The sequence below is a fragment of the Saccostrea echinata genome, unplaced genomic scaffold (assembly GCF_033153115.1).
Source record: "Saccostrea echinata isolate AGI-Se365-2 ecotype Australia unplaced genomic scaffold, CSIRO_AGI_Sech_v1 ptg000054l, whole genome shotgun sequence".
Taxonomy (NCBI): Eukaryota; Metazoa; Mollusca; class Bivalvia; order Ostreida; family Ostreidae; genus Saccostrea; species Saccostrea echinata.
The window spans coordinates 14,644,156-14,670,249 of NW_026889803.1; the positions used below are offsets into that span (position 1 = coordinate 14,644,156).

Sequence of the window (26,094 nt, forward strand, 5' to 3'; positions counted from 1 at the left end):
CCTAGTTGATTCGTTCTTCTTATATGTAGATATTGTTCCAAATAAATAAAATAAAAAATAATAATAATAAAAGAATAACAATCTCTCAACTTAACAAGATTTCAAATGCTTCGGGGATATTCTATTGAAATAAAAACAAAACAAAGTTAAAAAGAGGTGTATGTGAAGCACTGATGCCCCCGTATGGCAGCTCAAAACCAAGGTTAAAGTTTTTCAAATGTAGGTTAAGAGTTCACAAATGTTGATACCCAAAGAAAGGTCTTGTCATAAGGAAAATACACGTGAAATATAATAACCATAGTACCAAATATTCAGAAAATATATTTCCAAAGTTTAAGTTTTCCAAAAATGTCATACTCCAATCCAATGTCAATATCAGAAGACAAAAAATAATGGTACAAAAGGAAAGGTTTTATCACAAGAAATGCATATGTAATATGAAAGCCCTAGCAGCAATTGTTCGAAAGTTATAGGCAAGATTACTGGGTTTTTTTTTTCAAATATAGGTTACTTTTAAGGACATGAGGTCAAAAATGTTGGTACCCAAAGAAAGGTCTTGTCACAAAGAATACACACGTAATATATGAAAGTCCTAGCCTCACCAATCAAAAGTTAAGTTTTTTCAAAACTCCAAGGTCAAGGTCGAAAGGTAAAAAATGTTGGTACCCAAGGAAACGTCTGGACACGTGTAATCTGAGCGTTTGTCTGTTTTTCCGAAAAAACTTTATCCTTGCCCATAACTTTTGAATGATTTGACCTAGGGCTTGTTCTTCTTGTGATAAGACTTTTCATTGGGTAATACTTGACCTTGACCCTGGAGTTTGACCTGCTTAAATTATACAAAATTTTACCGAACTTTAACCTTGACCATAACTATTGAACCGTTGGTGCTAGGCTTTTATATTTCACATTTGTATTCCATGTGACCAAACCTTCCTTTGGGTACTGAAATTTTTTACCTTTTGAACTCCTCACTCACCTGTCATTAAATCGTGACTATTCTAAGCTTATAATAAATAGCTTTTCAAGGTGTCGATTTTAGATTTCTGAAGGTATACTAGTATTTAGAAGTGTGTAGTCTGTGGCGTGGATTCAAGGTTGTTCAAATATTATTGCCCTTGTGGGTGGGGGCAAAAGTATGGGATTAGAGTTTTACATAATACATAAAAAAACAATCTTAAAGAGTAATTCTCTTTTAAAAGTACAATATCTTCAGTGTCACTATGTTATGAGGATTCAAGTTTGGTCAAGTAACCCTCCCTCAAAACTTTGAGCGCTGGGAGGGGGGTGGGGGTGTCCCGACCCCCCAACCCCCCTGAATTCGCCACTGAAATGGCCCATGGTTGGGCTACATTTAGTGGGTTAAAATATTTAGGAATAAGTCATTTTCTAAAGAATGACAAGACTTAGGTGACTGAGCATTCTGTCCCATGGGCCTCTTGTTTTCAATGCATATGGACCGAAACAGTAAGGGTTCGAAATGAAGTAGTACCTCAACATCAACAATTTACGACATGCTCGTAATGTTAATTTTATCCAGTTGATAAATTTATCAAGTTTAAAGTAAAGAAGAGTTTAAAATATGTTTTCCGATTAAAAGGTAACAATATACATTTGTTTATTTTTCTGGTATCAGAAATCGGTACTTAGCTTATTGTTGCCTTGACTACGGCGCCATTTTTACTGTACAATGGCTGAACTTGGTTAGATATATTTTGCCAGAAGAATACACATCGAACTCCAAAAATGGAAGGGCGAATGGTAGCCATACTTCCTCCTATTGAAAGGTACGCACAGAATGCGAAATCAATTTAAATACGCCAATCCTTTGTGAGAGTTATTGTCCTAAATAGGGCTTTACAGCTTTAATTAGTTTAACAATTTAGTTTGGCCCAATGTTTGCAATGAAGACACAGAATGGAATGCTCAGTGTGACCCTCTGATGAAACTTGCACAAACTGCTGTTGGAAAAATAATATGTTGACGGTGTGACCGTTAGGGCGAGCGTAGTTAGAATAATCTAACTGTGTCTCGGGACAGGCCCTCACCACAGTTAGAATGCCTCCCATATACCCGTAATGTAGCAGAAAATTGCAGAATCGCTCCGAAACGATTTTGGAGAAAATTAATGAAGTTGCATTGAAAATAGCAGTCAAATTAATCATAACAAACCTTTTTGAGACTGTAAATACCTTTCATCTAAAAATTTAATCCATATAATGGAAGAATTCAACCCTTTTTCATCAACGTTTTTTTCTCGTTTCAAATTTACACACCAAGTTGACATTCGGAACTCTTGGGATTTTTCATAGTAAATGCACTGAGTTAGAGTTATCTCCCGTATTTTCTTTGCTACATAGACAATACACGGAATGCATTCTATCGTTAAATCGGGTCCGTAGGACATTTATCATTTAATGATAGAACATTCTATCAAGGGCAAGCGCAGATACTTTTATAAACTGTATTTAGACCCATTTCTTCAAACCGCACGTGACATATTGTACGTATAGACTCTGACATCACAGGACGTCATATGTAAGTTGCATTACCAAACCAAAGTCTGAACGCTAGCATGTTTTAATTAAGAACTTTTTATATACTATTTATCGACAATATATCCATTAAATCAAGACCAGTTTATTTTTTGTTGAACTTTTGTTGTCATTCTTGCGAGAACGTACTTAAATAAGCGATGCATTGTGGGTCCAAAGTTACTGCGGAAAAAAATTCTGTTGAATGAATGTGCAGTTACGTAGTCTGAATTTTCTCTTCGCCCAGGCGTTGTCGTTAGAGCTGGCAGTGACGAGCTGCGCTTTGCGCCGCTTGCTTTTTTTTATGTTTAGGAAGATAACCATTCTTAATGAATCAGTAAAGATATATGCAGTAATCTGGTAATCAATGGATGCTTGCAACATGATTTAGGCTAAAACACATTAATATTATTGGTATTAATATAGCTTCACTCTCAAATTTGCAGTCCATATTATTCTTTTTGAATTTAAACATACAGGATGTTTAAATAATTGTATGTTTAACATGTCGACGGTGCGACCGTTAGGACGAGCACATGTGTGTATTACTGGATATCTATTCAGTTTTAAGTTAGATCCACCTCTTCAAACAGCACGAGACATTTGGTACGTCTAGACTGTGATGTCAAATGATTTTGGATATTAGTAACATTACCATAACAAAATCTGAAAATGGCAAATTTCAACAAAGAATGTTTAATTTACCATTTATCTCTGAAATATTTATTAAAACAAAGTGAGATTATTATTTGTGGACTTTTGTTGCTACCCCAAGAACATGGTAAGCAGCGAGATGCATTTGAGTTGCATTGTGGGTTTTGATGTTACTGCGGAAAAAATTCATTTGGATCAATGAGCAAAGTCCGAATTTTCTCCTTACCCAGGCATTGTCGTTAGAGTTTGCAGTGCGAGTGGCACTTTGTGCTGCTTGCTGCGCTCATTATTAGTAGTAATAATAATTAATAACAGTTGCTTGTGATTTCTATATATTCCTGGTGCTTGTGTTAAATATAATTATCATAATTAATTAATTAATTTTTTTCAGGAATATTTCTCCAAGAGCTGGTCAGCAATTTGAAGGACTAACAGGACCTTCATACAAGATTGAGGATAAATCATATCCCTTACCAAATCCTAAAACTTTAAGGGTGAGATCATTTATTTGATTAGTATGCACATTATAAAATCAGCATATTTCTTACTGTCCTTTCATAAGCACCAGTTTTTAAAGTGCTCCTTTTTCGAAAAACTGTTAATGTATTGTATACTGAATTTGAATGTTATACATGTAACTACACCAAAGAGAATGTAGAAGTAATTTTTTCTGTGTGGCATTAATTTACACTATGGGCGCGGTCACATATTTTCTGCGAAAATTTATCCCAGTGTACTTAAAAGTACATTTAGGGCATATAGTGGCTATCTAAGAAATCCGTGTAATTTTCTACCCAGGGATTAAACAGAAATTGTGTTTCCGTGGAATTTTGACCCCGTGAAAAAAAGTGTGTTTAAATAATCACTAATAGTGACATGATTTTGTTTCCCTTACAGCCTTATGTTGACACAAGATCAGGAGATGTGGACACATGGCCAGCTCACGCCAGTGGCCAAGCAGGGGGTTCCACAACTTTGATGTTGTCCAAATCTAAAAGTCTCATTCTCTATGATGAAGAGGCTATGGGGAAACCCAAAATGATCCCCAAACCCAGATTTCTGGAACAACTGGAGAGTTACTTGAAAAAAGAGTTACGGGCCTTGGGAGTCACAGATGTTAATGCTAATGAACTCAGACTACAGGTGATTTTATCTTGTAGTTAGGAAATCATATAGTTATAGTATTAGACAGTAACTGTTGTAGTACTGAAATGCAAAGAAATCATGAAAAGGGGTGAATAAAATGTAAAAAAAATTTAAAAAGAAAATGTACAATTTTTAAATGTAAAAATTAATTCAATGGATTCTTTATTATTTTTACAGGCACACAGAGAGGTTTTTGAATACTTGATTGAGGACTTTAAAACTTACAAGCCTCTCTTATCAGCAATAAAAAATGAGTATGAAATGATGCTGGCATATCAGAGACAGGTCATAAGAGAACTGGAACCATTAAAGGTACACAAACACAGGTTTTATTTATTGATTACAAATGTACCCTCTGAATTTATCCACAGTTTGGAGTACATAGCTGATTTTCAAATGGAGATTATACAGACATGATATTTACTGATATTTGAATTTTGTAGCAAATGTTAGTGACAGTATCAGAACAGTGTGATCAGAAAATAATGGCCATAAGAGAAGAAGAGAAGCAAGGTAAAGTACAGACTTTATGCTAAATTAGTTAAGTTTAAAAGTGTTAGCCTTATTTTGTGCTGTGTTTAAAATTTCAAATTCTTCATTCAGAGATAAAGGATTTGAAAGCTGAAAACAAGAGATTGCTAGAGAAAATCCAAAACATGCAGAATGAGCGGTTAGATCTGGTAGCAGAAGTGAAAAAGCTGGAAGATGATTTAGCGGAAACTTACAAAAATTACAGAGATGAATTAGACTCTAAAAAATTATTATTACAAGAAATGAATGACATGAGAGACCAGAAGGATGATTTAATGGCTTCTAAAGAGGCAGCTGAAATGGAGGCTCAAGATGACCCAGTTACCCTCAAAATAGCTCTCAGGTAAAATCACTCAATAAACAATCCCAGTCATAAAGAGATTTATTCACTGAATACAGCTATCTGTGCCACTATCTGAGTATCAGTCTTGTTAATTGATACATACATGTATTTGGGTATTTCAAACTTGAGGACTCCAGGGGAGGGGGATTTGTGCACATGTAAAGGGATATAACCTGGGTATTGCACATACTTCCATGGATTAATATAACTTTGTGCACATGTAAAGGGACATAACCTGGGTACTGCACATACTGCCATGGATCAATATAACTTTGTGCACATGTAAAGGGTCATAACCTGGGTACTGCACATACTTCCACAGATCAATATAACTTCTTTTTAAGGAGAACATCAGTCTGAATTATTAGGCAGAGGTTTCAAAATTTTGGAATAAGTGAATCACACACATAATGAATCTCCAGAGACAGTCAAAATCAGTTCCATAAATCAGTAATTCATTTAACATGTATCCAATAAATTATTATTTTCTATCAATGAATAAAACTGTATATACTTGTTATGCGTGTATTTGTTTATAGGTTTATTGTTGATATTGTTTATCTGTAGATCACTGATTAATAATTTATGTTTATTTATGAAAGAAATTCTTATGCATATTCCAACTGGTAAACTTTTTTTTTTCTAAATTTCAGACAAGCCAGAGAAGATGAAAAGAATGCCACAAAACGTCTGAATGACATGATAACAAACTACTATGATGTCATTCCAAGAAGAGACTTTGAGAATTTAGAGGCTAAATATAACGTAAGTTGTCAATTTCTGTTGCATGTATGTATTAGTAGAATTTGTAATACTAGTAGTAATAAATATGGTATTTGCTAAGTATCACAAAAGTTTGTGATAGAAAACAAGTTTTTATCAGTTAATCCAGAACATTTGTCTAATATTTTAAATTTCTTGATTAGAAGGTTTTACTGACCAGATCATGTTTTTCTTTCAGAAATTGGTTGAATCCAATGACACACTGAAGGATGATTTTGATAAATTGAAAGCAGAACATGAGTAAGTAGTATTTAAAAAGAGATTCTGTGAAATTTTGATAAGCATGTACATATCGTTTTTTCCCCCTCAGATTTCTAAAAAATCTGTGAATTTTTCGCTTCTTGAAGAATATACATACATGTAAATTAATAACCATTTTCAGCGTTGATTAACTGCAACAAATTTTATTTTGATGAGTTTTACCGTTTATAAAGTCCTACAAGATATGAGCTGCCGACAACTTTTCCCTCACCGATACCTGTGTAATTTTCTTGTAGTACACTTCTGGATATTCAGAAACAAGTAACAAAACAGAGAGATGAATTCTATGTAGAATTAGAACAAATGAAGAGGGCATCCACTCCAAGGTAATTCTATATTGATAAAGTATCAGTTGTAGTTGTGTTTTGTGAAGGTGAGAGGTGAAATTTTATAAATTGTATCAATGTACATGAACTTTTATCCTACTGTAAATTATTATTTAGTACATATATACCGAAACAATCAAAACTGTTAGTTTGTAAATAACAGGTATCTAAAAAGAAATATGTGTTCATCAGATTTAAAAGTACAATCTTTGGTAAATTAGAACTACTGGGTAAATGTAAAAAGCTGTTTATATAGGGGAACTTAAACCCATGTTTTATTTCAGTTGTCTACCTTCATCCTCATTTGGCAATATCAGAACAGGGCTAATTTAACAAAATGTTTTCAGACAAATTGCAATAGGGAGATGTTTTACCCTAAAGTATTGTAAATCACTTATGTATTGCATTACTTTCATTACTTCAGAAAATACATGTAGCACTTAATTTAACAAAAGTTTTAGAATAACAAAGTTATTTCTCCTTAAGAGTGAAATAATGAGGTTTTATGTCTAGAGGATCATACAAAAAATGAAGTTCTCCCAAATTTGTGATTTATAGTACATTTTGTTGGAAACAACAAAGAACAAAAATTTTACAGATAGTAGCAGTTGCTTGAAATCTTTTATATTCCTCAGACCTGACTGGGAGAAATGTGCTGATTTCATATCTGGAGGTGTTGTGCGATGGAAGGAACTCTCTGATGGCAAGTCCTCCAATGAACTTGTGGACGTTTTGTTGGCAGAAGTCCAAGCAGGCGGACCTGTGGACTCGGGAGGGGCTGAGTACTTTGATGGACAGGTACTGCACAATTTTTATACAAAAACCTGGAGGAAATGGGTTTGAAAGTTAATCTAGATATGAATAAAAAATTTTAATTATCTAAATTTTGCTTTAAAAAATATTTTTCAAAAGTTATGAAGTATGATTCTTTAAGTAAGTAATTAGAGGTAATTAAGATTTCATAGACATAACTTGTAGTCAGGAGAAGAAAATTGCTTGAAGGATTTTTACTGATTTTAAAAAAACAATTGAACTTTTTTTTCAATTTGCATTTACTAGAATTTTACTGAAATGTTTGTTTTTTAGGGAACTGGGCCATCAGTTCCAAAATACCTAAGATATGATGGTCCTGTGAGGAATCGTCGTCTTGGAAAAAGAGATTGTCTTCTCCTCATTCGAGACATCTGGAGGGAGAAAGCTGCCCATGATGCATCTGTATGTACAATAGTACTATTCAGTCATGTTTTACAGGAAAATTCTAGAGTAATGTAAACATACTTTCCTATGGGTAAAAACTCCATTGGGCCATGTTTTCCATTCAATCAGCCTCTAGAAAACTATGCAGATTTCTTGGATTGTCTTTGTATGTCTTAAATGCTCTTTAAGTATGCTGTGACAAATTTCCTGGAAAATTAGTGACCTTGTACATGTTGTAAATTAGTCCCACATGAAAAAAAGGTGTACAATAGAGAGGTTGAGATTTCATACGTGTACGTGTACGGGTACGTCTAGTGGGGGAATTCCCTAAATTTCTTGCGTATTACGTCATCAGATTTGGTGTTGATAAGTTTTCTTCACGTTCCTACAACTTGTAAAAAGGCATCTACACGTAGGTGTAAACTTGTAGCTTTTTCAATAAAAACTAGTCAATTTATGTTTGAAACTGTTATTGTTGTTAATTATTTAGGATGTTAAGTTTCATGAACACTTATTTTATCCATGTTTTGTTCACTAACTAAAGTCAAACTAATGTCACAAAACTACTAAATAGTTGAAGTTACAGAGACACCGATTACAGTCTAAACGTTCATGTTACACGTCATTAAATCTCAACAGACAAATCATGAAAAACGTGTACGTCAAAATTTGTGCACACGTACACGTACGCGTACAAGTTTAAAATCTCAACCTCTCTAATATGTCTTTTTTCTAGATTAAAAAACTAAAATTTGGTTTGTTAAAAAACTGAGGAAGTGATAACCTTTTTTCATCTTCTATAAATTTTTTCAACAGAAAGGTGATGGGGAGAGGAGGGATACCATGGCTGACTTCCTGGATATATACCTCAGTAGACGATTTGCAATGGAGCAGATGAAGGTAGAATGGGGATATAACCTTCATGATGCCTGTCAAAAATATGCCAGTGATGATCTTGTCGGAATGTTTTGGGGAATTCTGGAAGACAATGTAAGAAAACAAATGTTTTGTTCTTTGGACCATTATTTATGTCTTTCACTTTTGGGGTTCTGATACATCATTTGCTTCAGAGCTATTAATTTAACATGTTACTCTGTTATTTTACTGAATTGACATTTCCTGTTTAGAGCCTTCTCACATGGATTCATTAGAAGTCATTCAAAAACAAACCAAACACTTTTTTCAGATTGATGAAGAAATTTACCATGATCAGATGGCCAAAATAGAACAGCTTTTAAATCAGCTGACGTCCATTGATGTAGAAAAAGGAAATCCTGGAAAGATCACAAAGGATGAACTGAGAACTGGAATCCGGACAGTGCTTCCAGCTGTGGATGAGGAGTCCATGGCAGCACTCATCAAGGCTGCTGAGCTGGAACTGGATGCTCAGAATACAGAAGATATTGACTACAAAGAAATGTTCAAAGAGGTTAATATAACTATTATGATTGTCTGTTAGTTTTGATTTTTTTTTTTTTAATAGAAAGCAATTATTTACTCTGTTAACTTGATATATTAGATTCTTTAAATGTGGGTTGAATTTTTTTTTTCACTTAACTATAAGACCACTGAACATTAACTGGGAAGATTGGAAAATGTACCTTTCATCAGTTCCCTCTGTTACAGTCAAAACAATGAATTGGGCGTACAATTCAGGGGGAACCTCCAAGAAAACTTTCGATTGAAATGATAGTTTTGGAAGTGAATTACAATTCACTCACCTATTCTCAGGTGCATATACAGTAAAACTCATTTAGTGCAAGCATGGATATAGTGAACTTACTGTTATAGCAAATTTTTCAGGGATCCCTGGCAAAATTCTTAACAATTCCTTTAACAATAGTTGAAGATTAACAAAGAATTTATAAAGATTAGTTTAAATTGTATTTAATACATGTACTCTGAACGTAATTGTTAGTCACATTTTAAGGAAAATATGTATATTGCGAATTTGCTATATACATGTATACATAAAGATTTTGTTATACATATATAACATTATGGATATATAATGAAGTAAATCCACAGATTCCTAGGACTTCGCTGTAACCAGTTTTACAGAAGAAATGCAACATCATTTTTTTTTTGAGAAAAAGTATTAAAAAATATATATATTGTTTTTCTGGATTAATCTTTAATAATCTAAGTAGAAGAATCTCAAATGTCCTCTCTGAGCCATAACCCAACCCCCTTCCTTCCCATTGCATTGTTTATCATCAAACAATTTGACTGATACATGGATGGAAATGAAGTAAACTGGATATTTCCAATCTTGCCAGTTAATGCAGTTTAAAATTTCTGATAAGAAATTAATTTTTTTTATGAAATTTTTTATTAAAATGTTTTCAAATTGTTATGAATAAGTTCTGATTTCTGATGTGTTTCATACGAGTTTTATCAACCTGTACAATTTTTAATGTCTACTTCAGGATGACGAGGGCAGGTTTGGGCCTTTCCTTGATGAAGTTCTAAAATGGATAAAACAAGACAGAATAAATTTTGGAGAGGAAGTTAAACAGAAGCTAGGAGAGAGCACGTAAGTTTTCTATTATTTTAGAATTTTTAAAAATAATTACTACATAATTTACATTTGGCTTTATGTTCAATAGAATTCCAAGCAAAAATCACATTAATTATAGCATATGTCTCTATTTAGTCATTATAAACTATATCATGAATTTTATATCAATACATGTAATTCAACACTGCAACTCTTCATCACTGATTTTTTAATAATTACAACATTACTTCACAGCAAAGTAGAAGTTGATGAAATGAAACAGCTGATCATGGGGGCGGCTCCAAACTTGGACACTCCCCAATTACTGAAGATTTTGGCCTGGGTGTTTGAGACGATCCCAGAAAATGTACCTAGTGCTGAAGGCATTGAACTTTCTCGAGCCATTGAGAGGCTACAAAACTGCCATGTTCCACGATCATAGAGTCAATTCTTAGTGATCCTGGGTTTAAATGAGTGTATCTGGTGATTTGAATGAAAGGGAGAATGAGAGGAGACAATGCAGACTTAAGGGATCATAAGCTATTTCTGTGATAACATTTTAACTGGATAGTACATATTTATTTTACGTACATATGCTGAGTATATGTACATGTATGCATTGTTAATGTATTTTTAATGTGTGAAGTTGTGACGATAGAACATTTCTGTACCCTGGTCTGTGATACCTTATTTTTCAATGAAGTACATTAACATGTACTGTATGTCTAGTATACATCTATATGTATGGAAATAAAACAATTAATAATACTCTACTAAGTCTTGATATCCAATTTACATGTAAATCTGTACTAAAGAGGATTATTGGTATGTAGTTTGGAATGAAACTTGCTGTACTAAACTATTAGTTCCTTCATGGAAAAAAAAATGCCCTTGTCCATTTATTCCCAATTTTAATTTTTTTTAAAAATATGAATGGTACACTTGCAAATCAATTGCAACTTCTTGAGCCTTTTCAACATGTAGAAAAAACAATGTTGAATGTGTTACATAGGTGTCCATGACAACCCCTCTTTTCATAAACATTGAGGTAAATGTTGGGAGATCTTATATGGGTAAAGTTTGGAGCAAAACATATATATAACCTAAAATACACTACAGAAGGGAAATCAACTCTGTCTATCCAATATTTTAATGAATAGTAATTGACTCCATTTTGTATAAACGTTTAACATCCAGTGAAGTAAATACATTCAAGGCCCCTTTTACAAAAGAACTTGTACGACAAAGACCAAAATTTGATTCTGCTTATTGCTTTCTATTTTACATTTATTTGAAAATGGTTTTAATCTTTCTAAAATGAATTTAACAAGATATTTTTATGCTACATATTTCAAACAGAATCATCAATTTTGCAAAATTTTACAATCAACTGAAGTTTTTGATCTTAGTCGTAAGTTCTTTTGTAAAACGGGCCCAAGGTGTTTTTCTGGCCTGCCAGAAAGATCTGGCAGAGAAGAAGCAATCTTGCAATTTTTTTTTTATGGGAAAGGAAAGAATTGAGAGGACTAAGACTCAGGCTCAGGTTCTTTAATGAAACAGATATCCTATATGTAAACATCAAATACAAGTATATAATTGAAATTCAGCTACTAAAAATGAAGCATTCTGTTGAGTGGAGCTAAAGAAAAACTTTACATAAGATAATGTTACATCACATAACCTCTTAACCATCAAGAAAATACCTGTGATATAGCCAAGGGCTAAAGAGCTAAACTGAATTCACATAGTACATGTACAAACAAGGTATATACTAGCACTAGTTATAGTAAACATCTTGTGTGATCCTGATGATGAGTAATATCTATATTTATGTGCAGTTGAATTAAGAACATGTGAATATATAGATAAAAGAGAACATGGTATGTAGAAAATATTTAAGGGTGTATGCCACACCAAAAATTATTTTTTGGATGTATAAAGTATCTTTTGTGAGATACCATTTCAAATTTTCAATGTTAAGGGGCCAATATAAGATCTTAATTATTTTATATGAACTTTTTTTTGTATGTTTTCATAGAAAATGGAAAAGCTGTTTTTTAGTTGCAAATAAGACATTATGGACCTTGAAATTTGCTGTCAATTAATGCATACTATACATAAAATATTTTGTTGTGGCATACCTCTTTAAAAATCTGAAATTTAAATTTTAAAGTCAACTGCTACCATAGCTATATTCAGTAGACAGATTCATACACGCAATCAAAAATTGGCACAGTTTTTAAGTCTCAACACAATTTCCCCAACATGAACTAGCTAGCATAAATTGATTAGATTGTATTATTTTTATACAAACATATATTCAAGTGTAAGGTGAGTACATAAATTAAGATCTATTATCTATTAGCTAACAATAAAAGTGCTAAAAATGGTGCAAGTGCACAGTCTTTATATAATTTATAAAGAAGTAAAGGATTAAGATTGAATTGTATTAAAGTGTTTTAATTCTTACTGTTTTTTTAGCTACTGTGTCTATTTCTAATGGAAATAGCAACACAAATTCTTGGTCAAGGTGTGTTCATCAATCCAGTCAATATTAATGGCTCAGTGAAGGTAGAATTTGTCGAGTTTGAACAGCCATTGGATTTTGACATCCATGACGAGTCCATGTTTGCTACCTCAGATCCTAGGTTTGAGTTTCCCCTGACAGAGGCAGATGTCACATGGCTGAACTCTCTGTTCACGCTGCCAGAGCAAGGCGAGACAAGAGTGAGGAAGGAATATCGTCTTCTGACTGAGGAGGAGAGGAATAACTTCCATACTGCCATAAATATGCTGAAGAATGACTCTGTGAGTACCATACAAATTAAACTCTGCCACTTGTCATCACTTGCTGTGTCTGTCTTGTTGGAATGAAAATGACCTTAAACTTTCAAAGATGTCAGAGTCAAAATGTTAATTCATTGCTTTTTAAATTTTCTGCAGACGGTGAGCCTGAATAAGTATGACCTGCTGGCCAATATTCATTCCAGATCCTCCAGTAACACAGCCGCTCATGGAGGACCTGGATTCCTAGGCTGGCACAGGGTCTTCCTATTATTGTAAGCGAATTTATTTACATGCTTATTACCACATCATTTTTTAACATATAAAAAAATCATTGCTTTATGTCCATAAATGGTGTGAACCTTCATGTTTGCAATTTCCTAAGATTTTGTAATTTCAGATTTGAGAATGCCTTGAGACAGAAGATTCGAACAGTAACTTTACCTTACTGGGACTGCACCTTAGATCAGCCCCTCCCCCACCCGTCACAGTCTGTGATTTGGTCCCACTTATTTCTTGGTAATGGAAATGGACAAGTTAAAACTGGACCCTTCAGAAACTGGGACACTCAGTTTGGTTTTGGCCTGCTACATCGTCAAGTGTCTTCCCTCAGGCATCTCATGAGTGCTAATGATCTGAAAAACATCCTAGAGGAAGAGTACCTTGGAAATATCAGTTATCCTGACACAAAGTCAAGCAAAAATCTTGAACAGCTACATAATAATGTTCATGTTTGGGTTGGTGGACTGATGAGGAAGATAGAAATAGGTGCATTTGATCCAGTTTTCTATGTCCTTCATAGCTTTGTTGACAAAGTGTGGGAAGATTTTCGAATACACCAGAGGTCAAAGGGCATTGACCCCACAAAAGATTACCCAGAATTCTATGGTAGGAGGAACCATGCCCCATTTGCTCCAATGGGATTAGGAAACATTATGGTGATTGATGGAATTAGCAACATTTGGAATGAAAATATTATGCATCTTCAACCTTCATGTGGAAATAATTCTACAAATGCATGTGGATCTAAGTTTTTGAAGTGTGGCCTTTCAATTGAGAGATGTGTATCTAAAACAATAGATGAAATGCTGGAATATAAAGACATTGATAAAATCAAAGATTCAGTTGAGGCTAAACCAGAAACAAAATTCATCAGCTCTTCTACATTTAAATCAAATAATCTTTACAGACAAACCTTTTTACAGAGCAATCATCTCAGCCAAATCTATGATAATTTCTCTCTATACAATGATGGAAATCAAATGGATTTGTATAGTGATACCTTATATCTGCATTTATTCCCAGACATAGAACACAGTGCTATTCAAAAAGCCAAAGAAATATACACACAACATTTGAAATCAACTTGAAGTCCAGTCAATCAGTGAAATTGTTAAATTTTGACATCTCAAACACCAGTCTATACAAAACCAGGGATTCTACATTCCCAACTCTACTGTGAATTGGAACCTGAATTTCATTTTCTCTAACCGTCACATATCTCTCAGTTTTCAGTCACCTGTTGGATGAATACATTGAGATATCAATGTTTGCCTGTTTTTACCCAATCTACAAGTACTTTGTACCAGTACATGAACATGCTTTTTCTCTAAATTGCAAATATGAAAATTTCATCCCATTATTAAGTCATATTGTCGGGGTTCTAGGAAACCATAAACCACAGATCAAGTCTAGCATGATTTATTTTTTGCATTGGCAGGTACATGATTGATCATAAATACATGTAAGTATAATTAGAAATACAAATACATAATCTTATTATGCACTCATTTTACTTATGTCTGAAACTTTGGAAAATATGGATGGAAAAGAAAAAAAAAATTACATACCACAAACAACCTAATAAGTAGAAAACTACATATTTCTGTAACAGGATTAGATTGGATTAAAAAATAATGGACTCTTTTTATATGTAGAATAAAAAAATTCCACAACTGTGGACTCTTTTTATATGTAGAATAAAAAAATTCCACAACTGTGTGTACTTCAACAAGCTACACTCATATAACCGGTTCCTCAGTCAAAATAATATTTATTTTATTTAATACTTTACATATAAATCATCTTATTGCTTAAATACTTTTTTTTAATCATCAACAGGTTAAAATGTATCATGAACTTTTGATGAGTATGTTAGGATAGCAGACCTTTCAACAAAAAATTACTACATATAGTTACTGTCTAGCAGCAATTTGCGTGAAAATTTCAGTACTTTACAAGACCGTTAGTAGTTATATTCAATTTTGTTGTTTTTTTTTTTATCAGCGCCCTATTGAAATACCCCTTTTTTATAAGGTAGAGGAGCTTTTTATATATGAAATTGATATATCAGAACCTAAGGAGTACAAAATAAAATATATCAATTACAGACTTAAAGCCCCAAACCAACCATTATTCATTATTCCTCCGTATTGTCAGTGGAATTTTTTTTTTATTACTTTAATGAAATGTACAGTGAAACCTAATTCACATAACATCGATAGGATTTTCATTCAACAAGCAATTTTAAAAGAACAAAAAGATCATGTACAATTGTTAAATACATGTATATGGAATTCAATCATCTTCACAAGTAAAACTGTTAAAACATACTTCCTTAATGAAATATATGACAATAAAATTAACTTAACAGTTGTTGTAAATTCAAAACAAAATAAAAACATGGAAAACAATGTAAGACGTAAGTGTGTATACAATGACATTGCTCAATCTGTGGCCTTCCATTAGACTGAATACATATGAACAATAAAAATGTTAGACTTACATTGTATGTTTACTGATGGTATCTTAATTTACATGTATATCCATATCTGACATCATTAAATTACATCATCAAACTACCCCAAAGATACATACATGTAATTTAGTCTACATACAACCCAGTGCAAGTCTGAGGAAGTTAATTTGCACATGTTGTAAAAGTGTTTTAATATAAAACATTTCAGAAAAAGCACTTTTACACATCAATTTCAAGAAATAATATGGAAAGACTGAAGCCACCTGAAAATAATGCTGAGAAGCACCAAGTTAGCAAGGTGATGACACAAGAGGGGTCAAAGGTGAGGGAGCATGCCTAGTCCTTGTACTCTAGTTCTGGTGCACTGAAAAGCTCTTGAGCCACCTCTGTATTCTGACGTACAAACAGTGTGATGCCTGCCTTGTAGGCTGCTGGGATTGCGATGTGAGAAGTCAGCTGGGCACGGTAATGGGTGGGCTGTTGGTACATGGCAGTACAGGCCTCTCGCAACACATTCACTACCTGACCTAGAATAATTATAATTGAATAAGGACACCATTAGTATATTGACAAATTATACTCTTAAAGTGACCATGTCATAATATCATGTTGAAGTTACATTTATACATGTATTTACATCCACTGGATATTTTCTCCTTTATTTCTTGTGAAAAGCGATAGCCTTTAAAAATATACTATTCAGGACTGTTTTTCTTTTAAAATCCATCCAATAGATTTTTAAAGAATTTAACTCTTCCATTATGTTATGTACTTTCACCCATTTTATACAAATAATCTATGCTTATTTAACAAAGATGTTTGTGAAACACTTATGCCCCCCCCCCCCCCCCCCCCCAATAATTGGAATTTTTATAAGTCCAAGGGGCATAGCTCTGTCAAAAATTGCTCGATTGTACCCAAAACAGAATATGAACTAAATATTTTTATGATAAATCTGTATACCAAATTTCATATCAATATGTGCAATCTCTGCAAAGAAAATGAGCGGAAACTGCAAATAATTGGAATTTTTCTATGTCCAAGGTGCATAACTCTGTCAAAAATTGCTCTATTGTACCCAAAACATAACTTCACCTAGATATACTTCTGATAAATCTGTACACCAAATTTCATTTCAATATTTGCAACCTCTGTGAAGAAAATGAACGAAAACTGCAAATAATTGGAATTTTTCTAAGTCCAAGGGGCATAACTCTGTCAAAAATTGCTCTATTGTACCCAAAACAGAAGTTGATCTAGATATTCTTATGATAAATCTGTATACCAAATTTCATTTTAATATGTGCAACCTCTGCGAAGAAAATGAAAGGCAACTGTTGGTGGACTGACAGACAGACAAACAGCAGCAAAGCAATATGCCCTCCCTTCGAGGGGGGCATAAATATAATTCTTAGTTTGTTAATGCAGGGATATTGCTTCCGAGGGCTATATATTTTTTCTGCAATGTTGCAACCGTTATCCCCGCAACCAAGCAGAACATTTTAAATTCAAATCAATAAGTACCTAAAACATTCATTTCATTCCATCTCTTGTCAATCTTGGTAATAAGATCATTTAGTGGTGACCAGTCACGGAATCTATTGACCACATCTTGCCGTCGAATTAAGAGGATGGAGTCACTTGTTAGCTGTTCCATAATCGTCTCTTCAGAAACTATTTCTAATGGATTTGTCAAATACACACCTAAAAAAAGAGTAAAAATGCTCTGAAATCAATTTTTTTTTTAGAAAAGAAATGAATGCTGTTTTCTAAAAATAGTAAAGTGCATTTGCAAAGGAACATGTAAGTAATATTTAAAATGAAAAATCTGATATAATACATGTATAAATTTTTATATAACTGGTTTGCTGAGAAACAGCTAAGAGATTCTATCTCTAAACCTTTTGTACCTTTGGAGCTGACACCGTAAATCATCTGGTGATGCCAGGCATCAGGAATGGTCCAACCAGGTTTCACTCCCCTCTGTAAATTCAATGTTGCTATGGGAACAGCACCTAATAGAAATTAAGTATGGATATTTATACAGAGATCTTCATGCATGTTCATGTATGATGTGAAGTATGATCAACATTTTTGTAGTTGTTTTTTTTTCAGTTTAGTACTTACAATTACACATACAAGCAAATTTCTAATTAAATTGCTTAAAATTGAGTGGCATGATGGCGACAATATAAATTTCACATTACCTTTCTTTATCCAACCTCCCAGCCACTTGAGGAGTTCCACTTTCCTGGCTGGAAAAAAGTGGAAAAATCGACCCTGTATGGTACCCCTTGTCAGATTGTGAACACCATCAATCAACTGTAGTGCAGTTGTACCTAAAAATATTACAAATAAAAATAAATAATTCAACTTCTATTTCATTTCTTAAAACATCTCTACTGAAGCAAAATACATGCAACTTTTTCTCCTTAGTCTGATTTTCTATTCCATTATTTATTTGTTTACTTGAAGATTGCTTAAATCAAACAAGAAGTATAAAAGTGTACACATACTTTAAAGTCAACAGATTTTGTTAATAATAATCTCAATGTACTTTCAATTTATATCTTGTTATTGTCAATTAATTACTTTCATAGCAGAATCTTGAAAGACACTTATACATGTAAATGATTTTACCTGCCACAGATCTAGAAAACAAATAGTAGCTGATAGGAGCTGTTTCCATTCTGGTGTTGGTAACAATCTTTTTACTAACTTCCTCCTTATCAACTTGATAATCAAAGGCTTTCTGTAAATGAAAGGTTGAAAAGAACTCTCACCTTAGTAATGAATAACTCAATTTTTTTTACCTCCTTTTGAAGAGTTCCACTTTATACATTTCTACGTATTTTTGACAAATTTAGGACTTTTTCGAAATTTTCCATAGAATAAAATATTCAATAAAATCTATTTAACAACATGATGTGCTCAAAGCAATTGATGTTTCAAAAGAATTCAAGAAATTACTAAATGTCTTTTCACAGAAAAGCACGGAAAAGAAATCTCCAGCAAACACTTATAATTTGCTTGACATGATTCAGTTTGTGTTGTTTTTTTTTATTTTAATATGTTTTGCATATTTCTTCCCATACATGTAGTTCACAGCAATATTTGAAAACAAAAAAATTCAAATACGCTTTATCTATCCATCTATCCGTAATATACATCCATTCAAATATACATGTACATACACTTAAGTATCAAGGCAGTGAAGCGATCTCTAGTTTCCTTTGGTAATCTTCTAGAAGCAAAATTTCTTGCTTACATATATACGTATCCTTAAATCTAGATCATTAAACTAATTTTTTTTTTAATTTTTCTCCAAAACAACCCATTTTTTCCATTTTTAAGTTCACATAACATGCTGTATCCTCCTCTTCAGTGTGTAATGTATTGGTACATGTGTACCAGTATTTATGATTTACTCACCAGAACCGTTAACACTGCTGTAGGTCCACACGCTGATGTTCCGATCTGTTTCACCTGTAGCAGGTAGGCCTCGTACTCGTGCCATATCATCACCTTTTCCACATCAACTGGCCGACGTCCACGTCTACGTCGCCTGTCAAACTTACACATCACCTACAACAAACATAAACTAAACCTTAATTCATTTTTGTCAGTCAACATCTTCTTAACGTTTAACAATAAATTATTTTTGATAATCACTTAACATAGTGCAAATGGACAAAATAAAAATTATCATGAGGAGATTTGGCCCAAGTGCTCACCTGAGCTGCCTTGATCATTTAAAGAAAAAAAAATCTCTAACCCTATTAATCTCTAAAATATGAGTCCCTAATAAAGATCTAATAGTCTACAGATGTTCACAAATCCAATTCTCAATTTGAAAAATTAGAGCTTTCTGTTCATCAAGGGAAAAATACATGTATTTTGATACCTTTCTCTATTCTATTCCTTTAAAATATTTGAATCTATACGTATAACAAAAAACAAGGTTTACAATTCAGATTTGTTTTATGTCATCTCCTGTGGTTTTATAAAATGAGGTACTGAGTCATTTCACTATATTATCATTATTTCATACCAAGTTGATGCATAGCAAATTGATGCAAAACTCCACTTTTTAAAACATTAAATGCAGACTTCATCTGTCCAATGACTTTCTAAGTGATTTTTTTCAAATAGATCATTCCAGTAGTTTAAAGGATGCCAAAAAAGTGGAAATTGTGGCTTATTTACATGTACTTTTACCAGATATACTCTGTTGGGCTATTAAACCCTTCTTTGTTGAAAACTTTATCAAGTTAGATTTTTCACCTTAGAATTATTATCACAGGAGTTTTCTTCTTGTACTGCATGTAGGTTATCTAAGCATGACAAAGATGTCTCCAGACTGTCTATATCTTCATAGATAGGATCCTCTGAGCTCTCCCTACAATTATAGCAGATAATGAAATATTTGCATAATAATCAAGATTAAACAAGGAAACATGAATCCATATTACATATTTGTGTAGTGTATATAATTAAATTTTGTGATTATTTTAAATACATTTCATAAATACAATGTTATGATCAATGAATATAGTGCATCTGGTAACAGGGATGGGGTAATCGTAATCGAGTAATGGTAATCGATTGTAATGATTACTTTTTTTCAAGTAATCGACAGTAATCTGTAATCGAAGAGATTTTCAATTACTTGTAATCGTAATTTAATCGATTACAGCTAAAATTTTCAATGTAATTATAATTACTTTTTCGATTACCTTCAATTATTTTTTAACATAAATAGATGTTATTTTGGAGAACTCTTTCCAGTCAGTCCCACATAAATATCAAATATAAACCACCTAGTGTAATGTTTGGATTTCCTAACTTTTATTATCACAAGTTTAATAATTTTCTCAATAAAATTTGCATTATAGACCTTCTGGTCTAGTATTAAATAATTCAGAAGTGTATTTCAACCATTTATTAATAAAATATACAGATTTTTCATGTGCATTTTACATTTGACCCATTGTCCTCTTCCTGCATGTCCTTTTTCATATTTCAGATGTTGAAAAACTTTGTCTTGTAATAGAAAATTATAAATAGCAAAAACAGATTTAAGTGTTGTATTAAATATAAATAATTTGGTGAATAAACTACATTGTACTCGAAAAAAAAAGAAGATGGAAATACTTATTCATATCTGAAAATGTTTAAACAACTTCAAACTTGTGTTTTACTAACTTTAAAATTTGCAAAATCATTCTCATGTTTTCATTCAAAATTGTAAGGTTGCTTTTATATCAGTGAGAGGTTATAAGTGTCTGTAAGAGAGGGAGAGTGTCACTGTGTTTGCTCATCTTAATTGGCTAATTAATTGACTGAGACACCTTGATTTGCAGATAATGAGGTGTAAACTGTGAACTACCTAGTGTTTAACTTTCATTCCATTGAAGACAAACAGTATTATTAAAACAATTAATAGCTCTCAAAACACTTATTTCAATACAGAATGAAATTGTTTGAAAAAGACACGTACAGGAATGTTTCATGTGTACTGTCAACATACGGGCAGCCCAAATACTTCCAATGAAGTAATTCACAATAAAATATTAAATATTTTTTGCAACAAGTCAATAAATATGGAAGTTCAGATCCAAAGTTGAAAGGAATAATTAATTCCTTGGCATATCATGTCTCCACTTTCCATGGTACAGAATCCCTCAATTGGGCATTTAGTGAAAATGTTAGCCAGAATAAAACCTTAAAAGAATCTGCTCTGAAACTTCAGGAACACATTCAAACTTCAGTGGATAACATCAACATGTACCATTTAAATATTGCTTTGATATTTGAAGGGATAAAAACTTGGAAGTAATCGATTATTAATTGATTACATCTTCGAAAGTAATCGATTACAGGACAAAAATGAGTGTAATTGATTAATAATCGATTACACAAAATTCCTCAAAGTAATCGATTATTAATCGATTACATTTTTCAGTAATCGTGCTCATCCCTGTCTGGTAATTTGTCTTACCCAGGGCTCGAGCTGTGATTTGCCATTTGCGCCAATTGCGAATTTTTTCCAAAAGTGGCGAAAAGAAATTCAAAAGTGGCGAAAATGGATATTTTTTTTTAGATATACCATACAAAAGTGTGTGTACTCCTGGCTATCTCCTTTGTTTATTCAATGTATACAGATTATCCCCTTTGTTTATTTAATGCAAGCAAACGTGTGAATTCAGGGTGTGAAAACTCCATGAAACTTACAAAACAATGTACAGGTAGGAAATCATGTCTCACTTGAATGCACACAGCTGACTAGGTTAATTTAGCCTGGAGCAGTGAGGGGATACAAAATTACTTGAAATAATATAAGATGGATTAAACAAGGAAAGACAAAGTGTTTTTGGGAGATGAAGTCAGTTAATAAAAGATTTTTATCAATAAAATCTGGATCTATATAGATTGTTTTTTAAAACAGAAAGTAGGAAAACATGACGAAAATTGCAGAGCATGGCTGCTAATTTTACCTGATTAAAGACTTAAAAGTCAAAATAGTGTGTTCATTATACCATAAACTGACAAAGAGTGAAAGATACTGGCTTGGAAACAATACAATACTTTTGTCAAATACGCTGAATTATTTTCAGTTATATGAATTTACATGCATACACCAAGTGTCCAAACTGTTAAAGTAAGCCAAGTTTTAAACCTGATTTTCATTACCTCTTTTCACACTAAATTGTTGATATGATTAAAATTTTCAATTACATTATTTTTTTTCAATTTAAAAAAATGTCATATATCTTACTAAGTCTGTAACCCCCCTCCCAGGGCTAAAAAAATGTTATGAACAAGAGGGCATCTACTTTCAAGAGTTGGCTAATATCAGTATCAAATTAAATGTATAAATAATTCCTAATATATTAGTTTTGTAAGTGGATAAAACGTTAAATTTTATAATTTTAAAACAATGCCTGTGATATAAACAAATTGAAATAGTGCTATTAGTGGAGTGTTTAGCATGTATACACTTGTCGAGACGAGATGTAAGAATGCGATTCCTTTCATCGCGAAAAGTGGCGAAAAATATTTTCGCTCCAGTGGGAGCTCTGGTCTTACCCTGAGGATTCATCCAGTTTATTTGGTAAAGGCATGATGACTGCATTTCTAACAGCATGTGTTGGATTCTCCAAATCTTCAAGTACCATACAATGTCCATTTTCGAGAGGATAATGTCCTAACTGCACATTACCTAGATGTTCTCGTCTGAGACGGAAACTTAAGTTTTCCTCCTCATCAGATGAATCACAGTGAGCCGTAGACCTATTTTCTTTTTCCAATGCTTTAAAAAACACCTTCTCTTGCCTATTGCTCTCAGAATTCTGAAAGTTGGCTTGCAAGACTTTTTCATGCTTATATGTATCCAGGTAGTTAAAATGTTCATTATCATCCACACAGAGATGAGGATCATAAGACTCCATATTGCACTCTACATCATCAAACTCAAATGAATGTCTTCTCATGCTCAGATCATTTGTCATTCCTCCTTCAGCACCACGTAAGTCATTCGAAGCATAATCCAGTGGATCGTACATACAAAACTCCGATGAATTCCTCTCACCATTTCTTTGGTGTAAAATACTAGGACTGTCTAGATCTTGACTGAAGCGGAACATTGGTTGCAAACTTGTTGCAGATGTTGGCACATCTGATTCAACAGAATCCAAAAAATCAGTTTCCGGTGAGTACATGAAAGAAGAATCTGAGCCAGGCTTCTCACTGCTGTCTCCACCATTTTTAGCAATATATTTGGGTCTACAGACATGTGCATTATTATATGATTGGTTTTCCATGTCATACATGTATCTTAAATTTGCAGTAATATCAGCAAAGGAGTCTGAGTGAGGTGTTTCTACATCATCACATGGAGGGGCAGGTGAGACAGCAGGGATACTTTGTTTTCTGAACTCCTGGAGGTTCTGGCAAGATAGTGGACTATGGATGTCATTTTCTTGGTGTACTCCATTTTCTTGGTTATGATGAGATGGACTTGAGGGAGTCCCTTTTGCTTCTGCATCATGAGAATCTTTTTCTTGATTCACACCATAACCCTCATCTTCCTCACTGGATGTAGAAGAATGTTCTGAACTAGATGCAAACATGTGACGACTAGCCCGAGATGGAAAATCTGTTTCTATGTAGTCTCCAATCTCATCTAAACTTTCAGAACTAGATGGTGCTGTTGCCTCCTCTACCAATATATCACCTCTGTTTTCCTGGATTTCTGAGGAATTGTCTTCATCTGCAATTTCTTCAAGACTTTCTGAACTAGATAAATGTGTAAAAACTTCTTCTACTTGTTCCTCTACTTCGAGCATGTCTTCTCCTATTATACCTTGTTCATCATCACTAGTTTTGTTTTCATGCTGACTTTCATTAGCAGTTGTCTGATTTTCTGTAGTCACTGTCGCAGTTTCTTTATCATTTAAATCACAACCAGAATTTTGGGAAGACCCATCACTGTCTTCTGGCACTGCTAAAGGGGCAGATATTGTTATGTCTTCAAACCTAGCAGGCAAATTGATATTTTGAACTTGTTCATGATGTCCATTTGTGAAACAAACTTGTTCATTTGTTGTGCAGGGTACATTTGGCTGAGAATGAAAGCTCCTATTTCTAGATGAGTATTCCTTGTCATCACCATCAGATTCTGTAGAAGATCCAACATCATGTCTATGGAATTCTAATTTATCTGGAGAGCTAAAGCAATCACAGGAATCATCTGAACTTGAACCAAGTTCTGGATAAATGTATTTTTCTCTCTTTGAATTTGATCCTGCTTTCTTCTCTTGCTCTCTTCGATCTCGTCTCTGTTTGACAACACGACTCCATGACATAGACTTGGGTCTGTTTGCCTTAGGTGAATTTTTCCTGTTCTGTAAACCATTTACTAGCAGTGGTTTGACATATTCACTACAGTGATTACAGTTTACGACTACTTCAGGACGAGCTAGAGCACTGACCTCCCCTTGGCAGCTAATATTAGCAAGAGATGATCTTGAGTTTTCCGTGTCTTCATGCAAAAATCCATTTATAGGTCCATTTAAATTGGGACTACTACCATTGACTAAATTAATTCGACCCTCTCTGTAAAGACCTGAGCCATTATTTTTTTCTTTTTGGTTTTCAGATGAATCTGGAGATGACTTTTCATTTTCACTGGAGTGCTGACTCACTGGACTCTGTGCTCCATTCTGGCATGTATATTCTGAAGATTTCTTATTAGTTGTTGGCATGTTGTTTTCTTTCCGAACATCATGTCTACTTTTACTCATATTTGGGGATACATCCTATCAATCCTTTACCTGCTTTTACTATCAGCGCCATCATCCTAAAATACGGAGAAACTAAAATATTACATTTCTAATATGATTATTTAATTGTTAGAACTTCGTTGGGATACAACGAATATAATACAAAAGAAAACCACAAAAAAACATGACAAAAATAATAAAATGTCAAACTTTGACGTTTTCAGAAAATGGGGTGGGATTTCTTATCCAAAGATATGGAATATAGAATGTAATTTTTATAGATCTAATTTCTCTGGTAAATATTCTTAACCTTCCGCTTGAAAAGAAATTCATTATAATCCTTACCTGTTACTCAGGTGCGAAAAATTTAACTCTTTTCTGTTTGTTTCATCTGGGACAACTTTCTTCCGCCATATTGAATCAAAATACACTTTAAACTCCTCTAGTTTCGAGTATACAACTAAGTGGAATAACTTGAAGGAGTTCCGAATTCATAATTTTATGGAATCCCAAAAATGGGCCAATCAGCATTCTCGTAACAAAGGCGATTGACAGATATTATCCACAATGTGATGTGTGAAAGCTGCAATCTCTTCCTAAACTGAAAGAAATCACTTATCATGTTGGGTACTGTAAGTTTAAGATCATATTGTTGGATAATTATTCCCAAATCGCTATACATTTTCTTTGAACAGTGCGCTTCCGACTGTTAATTTACAAATAATTACTCCATTTTGATAACAATCCCTAGCTTTGTAGCTCTTGGTAAGCTATATATAGCTTGATATGGCGAAATGTTTTTATAAAAGGCTATTCAAAAATTGATTGATTAAGCGATTTAAATGCAGTTTTCTCACATGTGTACTTTAAAAAACTATAAAGTAGAAACTTAGAATACAGAAGTTGAAAATACTTGAGTATTCACTTGATCAACTTTGTACTTTGAAGTTGAACTATGCCAAAAGAAAAAAAGGAAAAGAAAATTAAGTCACA

General features: G+C 33.2%; 3 protein-coding genes across 3 annotated transcripts; 2 read left to right on the forward strand and 1 right to left on the reverse strand.

The window, feature by feature from the left end:
* Positions 1-1,674: 1,674 nt before the first annotated feature.
* LOC133206209 (translin-associated factor X-interacting protein 1-like) lies at positions 1,675-11,028 on the forward strand. Its single transcript, XM_061342152.1, has 15 exons — positions 1,675-1,787; positions 3,580-3,682; positions 4,086-4,331; positions 4,512-4,646; positions 4,778-4,847; positions 4,938-5,208; positions 5,862-5,973; positions 6,170-6,231; positions 6,489-6,578; positions 7,214-7,376; positions 7,665-7,793; positions 8,592-8,765; positions 8,962-9,204; positions 10,205-10,311; positions 10,531-11,028. Exons 1-15 carry the CDS (start codon positions 1,747-1,749, stop codon positions 10,715-10,717), a joined length of 2,133 nt encoding a protein of 710 aa, XP_061198136.1. The 5' UTR covers positions 1,675-1,746; the 3' UTR covers positions 10,718-11,028.
* Positions 11,029-12,756: 1,728 nt separating this feature from the next.
* Positions 12,757-14,429, forward strand: LOC133204646 (putative tyrosinase-like protein tyr-3). The gene is made up of 3 exons (XM_061340399.1): positions 12,757-13,083; positions 13,219-13,334; positions 13,460-14,429. The coding sequence occupies exons 1-3, from the start codon at positions 12,775-12,777 to the stop codon at positions 14,427-14,429; spliced, it is 1,395 nt and encodes a 464-aa protein (XP_061196383.1). The 5' UTR covers positions 12,757-12,774.
* A 315-nt stretch (positions 14,430-14,744) lies between these two features.
* Positions 14,745-25,557, reverse strand: LOC133206133 (uncharacterized). The gene is made up of 9 exons (XM_061342063.1): positions 25,447-25,557; positions 22,907-25,178; positions 20,102-20,216; positions 19,250-19,402; positions 18,458-18,569; positions 18,025-18,156; positions 17,728-17,832; positions 17,342-17,521; positions 14,745-16,344 (listed from the first exon to the last, which is right to left on the reverse strand). The coding sequence occupies exons 2-9, from the start codon at positions 25,120-25,122 to the stop codon at positions 16,154-16,156; spliced, it is 3,204 nt and encodes a 1,067-aa protein (XP_061198047.1). The 5' UTR covers positions 25,123-25,178; positions 25,447-25,557; the 3' UTR covers positions 14,745-16,153.
* Between the last annotated feature and the right edge of the window lie 537 nt (positions 25,558-26,094).